Source organism: Sinocyclocheilus anshuiensis, unplaced genomic scaffold (assembly GCF_001515605.1).
Source record: "Sinocyclocheilus anshuiensis isolate Anshui unplaced genomic scaffold, SAMN03320099.WGS_v1.1 scaffold1052, whole genome shotgun sequence".
NCBI lineage: Eukaryota > Metazoa > Chordata > Actinopteri > Cypriniformes > Cyprinidae > Sinocyclocheilus > Sinocyclocheilus anshuiensis.
The window spans coordinates 357,378-365,353 of NW_015549556.1; the positions used below are offsets into that span (position 1 = coordinate 357,378).

The 7,976-nt window shown below is 35.5% G+C and overlaps 1 protein-coding gene and 1 long non-coding RNA gene across 2 annotated transcripts in view; both read right to left on the reverse strand.

Moving 5' to 3' along the window:
* Nucleotides 1-3,757: 3,757 nt before the first annotated feature.
* LOC107656972 (secretory carrier-associated membrane protein 5-like) lies at nucleotides 3,758-4,677 on the reverse strand. Its single transcript, XM_016444937.1, has 2 exons — nucleotides 4,531-4,677; nucleotides 3,758-3,966 (listed from the first exon to the last, which is right to left on the reverse strand). The coding sequence occupies exons 1-2, from the start codon at nucleotides 4,591-4,593 to the stop codon at nucleotides 3,790-3,792; spliced, it is 240 nt and encodes a 79-aa protein (XP_016300423.1). The 5' UTR covers nucleotides 4,594-4,677; the 3' UTR covers nucleotides 3,758-3,789.
* A 1,260-nt stretch (nucleotides 4,678-5,937) lies between these two features.
* LOC107656974 (uncharacterized) overlaps nucleotides 5,938-7,976 on the reverse strand; it is a 2,833-nt gene continuing 794 nt past the window's right edge. The window contains exons 2-3 of the long non-coding RNA XR_001630623.1: nucleotides 6,211-6,259; nucleotides 5,938-6,104 (exon numbers count right to left, since the gene is read on the reverse strand). This is a non-coding gene — a long non-coding RNA (uncharacterized LOC107656974). The remainder of the gene's footprint in view (nucleotides 6,105-6,210; nucleotides 6,260-7,976) is intronic.

Genomic DNA, 7,976 nt, shown 5'->3' on the forward strand with positions numbered 1-7,976 from the left:
ACACACACACACACACACACACACACACACACACACACACACACACACACACACACACACACACACACAGTATAGGTGATTGAATGCTTGTTTGCGTCGGTGTTGCCACCCCTCAGTCCTCATGCCACCCCCTTGCCACCCTAAAAATAATTTTCTAGATCTGCCCCTGCTTTAAAGGGGCAGAGATGTGAATTTTTAACCACCTTATTTTCCCGTAAGAGCGGATGCGGCCATTTGTAAAATTACATTTAATGTGTCATTCACTTCCAGCTATCGTTAGCTGTACAAAAGAGCTCGTTTTGCTGTATTATACCATATTATTTTAATGTACTATCTTAATTATGAACACACTAGTTTGTAGTGCAAACAGTTTAATGGTTTACTGCACTTTGATATTCGCCTCGTTATTCCCCATACAGCGCTAATGATACAGAAGTCTCACAGTCACAGAAAAATCTTAGTGTACCTCCCAGTGCGTTGTCACGAACTACAACGACTGAATTTAAGTTTGTATACCTTTTATAAATGATATAGAGTTTTATACAAGAAAGAGAATGAATTGATAGAAAACCAATGCAGCGCTTCACATCTATACCCACAGATGGTTTACAGAATAATGTGAATTAATACAACAGAGAAAGGATGGTAACTACAAGGAATCTTCAGTGTGTTCCAGTAAATGTTCACATCCCCAAATACAGTCCCATTGATGATGAGTGGAAAACTATACCCCTACACAAAAACAGCAATACGTCCTTAAAGTGCTCTTCAAGTAATCCCAACAAAAAAAGGCCCACAGTCAAGTCCTTGTACTCAGGATATATGATAATCCACAAGCAATACAGCGCAAACAATCCATTGAGAAGAGTCTTCTTGACATCCATGAAAGTAGAGCCTTTGCAACTCATCTAGACTCAACACCAGATACAAAGTAATATTTAAAAAGTCCATCAACAAATAAACAAGAACCTAGCATTAACTAGAAAGCCCACACTTAAAGTATGCAGATCAAGTAAAAAAAATCAAGATCAAATGCACATGAGAACATGAGGAGAAACAAAACTTACACAAGATTGAACAGGAAACAGAGTTTCTCAATCAGGACTCCAATGAAATGTGCAGAGGTGCGAGGACAATACCATGCTTCCCTCTTCCAAACAAATATAACTTCTTCTACTCTACTACCTGGTTAAATTACTTGGGATTTAAGCTTTCCATCGCCCCCTAGTGGAGAGTAGAAAAAAACAAACTAGTAACTGCTGTTACAACTGTAATCTCTCATCTGCACTCTACATGAATTTCCACCATTATTTATGTTCAGTTACAGAGGAAATACCGCCTACTGAGTTGCAATACAGCTAAAACTGATAAGTTCAATATCTTATTAGAAATAGTGTTACATCAGTTCTTTTATGGCCATGTTCACTGTAGAGAACGTATGCTGTCAGGCAACTATAAGAGTTATACATGCACTAGTTTGTTATTTACAGCGCTGTAAAATTGACATCAAAAGTGACATCAAGCTTTACGTTTATTATTATCTGTTTTTTCTTTGGCAATCCAATCCATGACCTTGACCTTGCTAGTGTCATTTACCGGTTGATCTTTGCCGTCAGTAATATAATGTACCTTTACAAGCCAATTTGAGCAGAGCCCGGGTTTGAGATGAAATAATAGTCAGTATTCACTGATATAAGGAACATATGTTTCACTGTGATGGTGCTGACTTTATTGGTTATACTTCATAAAACAATTTGATTTAAGCTGGGAAATATGCTCATCTTTATAATGCGATCTCTTGAGTTTTATTACGTCGCCTCTGTGTTAGTGCAAATCGAGTGTGCTCCCGCTGAAGCAGAGGACGTCGGTGGTGTTTATGGCATAGTGCTGTTGTCTTCTGGGATGCTTCAAACTCTAATGTGAACGATTCCATCATTGCTCTGCGCAGAGCGAAACAAATGATGAGAAAGAAAGAGAGCATGAGACAAATCCATGCATTGTCTTCAGCAATCTAATCTGGGCGCAGACACATGCTCGACGGATGTCCACATTTGCATCTAACTGAGAACCAAGCTATTAGCCTGACAAAGTAGTGCTGTTGTTCAATTGCAGTCTGCAAGTCTGTTGGGTGATGTGTGTCTGGGGAATCCCAGTCTGCAAAGAGAGGGAATGGTGATAGCATAGAGCAACACTGCGCCCTGCTGGACAAACACAGCTTTATATATGAAGCCCAAAGAACAAACAGGTTTAGCTGATGCATTTGATGATTTTAGATGTTGGTGCTTTATTTAAATTCAAGTCATGCATCAGTAACAAATGTCAAATGTCAAAGGGAAGTTGAATTAAACAACCTTTTCACATGCAGGTATATGAAAGAACTGCATTTCAAACAGGACTGCTTCATCTGCATTCTTCAGGAAATTTCTCTTACAAACCATGTTTAAGTGACCAGAAAAAAAACAAAGAGGCCCCTCATACTAAATATTTTCTACACATACACATATCTCAAATAAAACATGTCTAAGGGTCCGGTTACGCAACAACGACGTACTAAAAACAAACATTTTTCCTTTGCATTTTTGAAAAGTACAGACGACCCTGTTCACACGGATCCGCAAAAATGCTTTATTATGGTTGTCAAGTCCGTGCACAAACCTATAGACTGGACATGTAATGCACATGCTCACGATGTCACCGTTTTCATAGTTTACACAGAGACAATAAAAGTATCATTTTCAAAAACAAACTTTTTTTCCCCCGTTTTCAGTTTTTACACCCCGATTACTAGAGCAATCTTCTAGTGGTTCATGCATACTAAAATATTGCTAGAAGTTACTTCATAGAGATTGCTCTCACTTGAGCAGATTCTAAAATATCAAATAATTTAATAGAATAACTAGAAAAATACATATTCAGAACAAAAAATGCAGTTAGTCGTTTGTAATTAAAGGATAACAATTTCTACTATTCTAGCTTTTTAATTTCATAGACAATTTCTAACTGAATTCATATTTTAGGAAGATTAATATTCACTTTAGGAATTTCCATGATGTATTAAATATTGTATTAATTCACATGACTACTTATATTTTAAAATATTTTTAAAAACCGGATATTTCCAGCTTTTCCTAGATCACGGGAACCCTGATTACTAATTTTAATGTACTTAAACTCATTTATAATTTAATACAGTCACATAACAGCAACCCAGCTAACAGGGAACATTCTCAGAACTCTAGCTAATGTTCTCTCAAAGTTATGAACAAACGTTCTTCCAGTAACATTAAAACAATGTTCATTCAATGTTATCTGGACTTTAATAATGTTCTCAAAACATTAGCACAAAAAATGTTATTTATGCATTATTCATTGGCATGTTTTATTTCTAAGACATTTTAATTTGACATTTAACTTTTGTTAAATTTTACTACTTGTTTTGAGAACATTCAAATGTAACGTTCGCGTAATATTTGAAAAATTATAAAATTAAATGTTAAAAAAAAGTTTTTAGAACCTTTAAAAAAATGGTCGTGTTGAATGTTCAGAAAATATATTCTGAAATAATGTTTTCATAACTTAATGGGAACGTTAGCAGAAAGTTCTTAGAACATGTTTTCCTTAGCAGGGAGCACATAGGCTAAAATAGATACAAAAACATGAACAAACACACAAACATTTAAATTAAAAACTGAGCAACCAAGCATCAGTCGGTTCGTTCCACCTCACTTCAGGGTCAGCGGGTGTGCGGCTCGGCCTGTGTGTGTTGATGACTGATGCTCTGGCTGTGTTTCACATGGTGTTGTCGTAGTTTTGTGTGGAGTACTGCGGTGACTGCGGGCCCTGCACAGCTCCGGCCGCTGCACCCAGAGCCGCCTGCTGGACCTGAGGGTTCTTCCAGGCGCCAGACACCCACTCCTCCTGCGCTTTACTCATGCTGCCGCCACTGCCACGGTAGAAGTTATGAACCTGCAATGTTCAAGCCATGTACAATCCTTGTGAAAGGCTTTAGAGCTCTTTGAAATAGACTACTCATTATGGAAAAAAAAGAATATGATTAAGTTCAAACGGAATGTTTCAGGCACATAACTGCATGTTATTTACAATGAAATGTATTAGAATTTTTTTATTTATTTTAAATGCAGTTAACTGAAGTTAAGAGAGTTTGCTGACCCACTTACTGTAAGTAGGACTTCAGGTACATCTTCAGGTATATGTAAGATTGGCTGATATATATAATATCTCGATGCTAAAATAACACTGGTAGTTCGATTTTTAACAGTTATTACTCGCTTCTGAATGGCGTTTCAGGCACAAATCCTAAAGTAAATGATTTATTTACTCTTGCATCTAATTAACAAGCACGGCATGCTCCAGCATCACATTTAATGACACTTCAGACACCAGACAACAAACCGGCTCCCAGTCTTCAATAGACATGTGAGCTAAACCAGCTGTAACTACAGGCAGACAGGCCGACTGCGCAGGCAATGAGGCAAACCCAGGCCTTTAATAGCTCAGAGAGGGCCGTACCTTCGTGAGCACGATAAATGAGATGGCAGCGACTGCGGTGAACATGAGGGTGGGGATTAACATGATGATGGAGGCAAAGATACTCGTGCCAAAGAAGGAGATGGTGCCCAACCAGCCGCTGAAACACAGAGATCAGACCAGAAGATATGGAGAATAATGAACAATAACACCATATTCTAGCATCAACAGACAGAGATGTATGTTGCATCCTGATATTCGAGTATTAATTACATATGATGATGATTAATAAATAATGCATTCATAAACTACAAAATAATAATACATTATGATAAATATAAATATTTTAAATTATATTAATCATATAAAATCTGTACAATTTAACAATTTGATAAACTAGTAGACTGGTTCTCACTTGAAGGCATTGTAAATGGGTCAGAATTATTATTATTATTATTATCATTATTGTTATTAGGAAGGAGAAGAATGGATTAATTATACATTTACCGCATTATGATGGTGATGATGATGATGCTTATTATTGTTATTATTAACAAATATTAATACATTTAATAAAATAATAACACTAATACACATGCATGCCATTTCACTCAAAAGCAACATGTAGAGGATACCTTTGGCAGGATCAGCTACAGGTAGGATCTACAGCAAGAGACGACAATCATTAATGTATAAACAGTCTGATACGCTGTCATTCGCAGCAGTTTGTCTGTATTAGACCAGAGTTTCTCAGCTTTATTGAATACTGGATCCCATCATTTTGGAAATCCCTCAGAACAAAAAAAAACACTTTTTTGATTTCATTAGTGCAGTGAACAAATGAGTGTGAATCACTACTAAAGTTAGTCGGCTTACCCAGTTTTCAGTCTTATCAGTTATGTGCAAAAAATACGTAAAAACATACAAATACTTAATAATTACAATAATTTTGTAATTACATGTTTGTCATGATGAAGTTGCAATTTAGTACATTAAACATTTACTTTTTTAAGTGTATTTAGAGAAACAGTCATGAAAGTTTCTTTAAGTCACTTAAGTGGCCTTTTATTTCATTTCATTATTTCATTAATATTATATTATCTGCAAGCAGTAAAAAAAAAAGTATATATATATATATACACTTTAATATTTTAAATACACTACAAGTGCACATCCAATACAATTAAGCACACTTAATTTCAATAATAAGCAATATAATATTATTTAGTAATATTTGCACATTTTTTAAGATATGTAAGATATTATTACCAGTTCTTACTGGTTTTTGATTGGCTTTTCAGGCAAAAATACTTGATCATATATACATTTTTTTTTTAACAATGATTTAAAAACATTATTCCATGACTCCATGCGATCACAGCTTACACCACTAGGTGTCTGAGACAGAAAATGAGCAGACATTTTCCCAACAGATTCCTTGTGCATTAGACCTCAGTGTTATTTGCAGGTTAGTTTGGTGTGTTTTCCAGACTCACAGATCCACAGATGGTAGAGTCTCTTGCACATGGTGCGGTGCTGGTCAGGAATCTCCTCGAAGTCCTGGTGGAAGCACGGCTTCAGAGGAATAAAGCCAGGCAGAGGAGGAAAGTTGTTTTCTACAGGACAAATGAACAGAACCATGCATCAATGTAAAGTACTGTTTGTTATTGCTGTGCTAGTAATGTCATGAATTAAATATATGGATTGATTCAGGGCCCTTACCAGCCATTGAGAAATGAATGACGGCTACTTGTTCTTAAGAGCTGTGAATCTATAAGTGAAGAACGTACATATAATGAGCCCAATAAACATTCAGAACCTTTCTAGAACACTGAACAACAGCAGGGTATGTAGGGGTATGTTGTCACAGAGTTTGGAATAAATCAGTTTTTTTAAATGTTTTTGAAAGAAGTCTCTTCTGCTCACCAAGGCTGCATTTATTTGACTAGAAATACAGTAAAAACAGTAAAATTGTAAAATATTATTACAATTTAAAACAGCTATTTTCTATGTGAATATGTGTTAAACTGTAATTTATTTCTGTGATGCGCAGCTGTATTTTCAGCATCATTACTCCAGTCTTCAGTGTCACATGATCTTCAGAAATCATTCTAATATGCTGATTTGCTGCTCGAGAAACATTTCTGATTATTATCAATGTTGAAAACTGGTGCTGATGAATATTTTTGTGTTAAACCGTGATACACAAACACAAACAAGACACAAAAAGAAAGAAATTAATAATTGTATTCAGTAAGGGTGCATTAAAGTGTTTAACAGTGACAGTAAAGACATGTATAATGTTACACAATATTTCACAAATGCTGTTTTTTTTTTTTTTTTTTTTTTTACTTTCTATTTATCAAAAAATCCTAAAAAAAAAAAAAAAAAAACTTTTACAGTTCCCACAAAAAATATCAGGCTGCAAAATCGTCAGCATTTATGATAATAAGAGCACAATATAAAAATTGCTAATAATTGGGCATAACATCAGCATACAATCAGCATATTAGAATGATTTCTGAAGGATCATTTGACACTGAAGACTGGAGTAATGATGCTGAAAATACAGATTTGATCTGAAGAATAAATTACAGTTTACTATATATTCACATAGAAAACAGCTATTTTAAATAGTAATAATATTAAAAGTTTTACTTTATTTTTACACAAACACAGCCATGGTTAAAAGATCTTAATGACTCCCAGCTTGACTCTCTTAATGTATCTTAACATAATATTAATTGTAAAAATACTATTGTCTTGGACAAACAGGAGTCAAAAAGATCTCAGAAACCCTCATATATTCACAGTTCAGCTGAAGAACAGAGAGAATGTGAACTGTCTTGAAGTTAATAGTGTTTAATGTCTCGATGTCTGAAGTTAAGAGCTCCTGGATTAAGAGGCAGGATCACAGGTGTGTGTGTGTGTGTGTGTGTGTGTGAGTGTGAGTGTGAGTGTGAGTGTGTGAGTGAGTGAGTGAGAGAGAGAGAGAGAGAGAGAGAGAGAAAGAGAGAGTTGTACTATCAGATTGATGAAATGATATTGGATGCAGTTCAGGGTAGGATGAAATAGAAAACTTGTAATACTCCCAATAGTTTGTATAAGTGTGTGTGTGTGTGTGTCTGGGTTCTGGAAGACGGCCCCAGGGCAACCAGACTTGAAAAATCACCAACGGAAAAGAGGCAAGTTACACAAGCAGGTTATCAGTAGGCAAACATCACAGTCGGCTGGAATGAGGAAAAACGCAGCCTTCCAGGTGCTGTCATCAGTAACACATAAAGACATTCCTAGACAATTGCATGTCGTGATGAGCTCTTGGCTTTCAACAGACCAGTCAGCGCTCGTGATGTGGCCAACGTGAATCTGGAGAATGATCGGTTTTAAAAAATAAAATAAAAATATTTATATAATAAGTGTGTGTGTATGTGTGTATATATATATATATATATATATATATATTAGTGCTGTCAAATGATTAATCGTTT

Bases quoted from the DNA above. Each gene is read 5' to 3' on its own strand.
- LOC107656972 (XM_016444937.1), bottom strand. From the start codon at position 4,593: ATGTTAATCCCCACCCTCATGTTCACCGCAGTCGCTGCCATCTCATTT. The intron at 3,967-4,530 runs GTACGGCCCTCT...TGAACATTGCAG, and splicing joins CATTTATCGTGCTCACGAAG to GTTCATAACTTCTACCGTGG.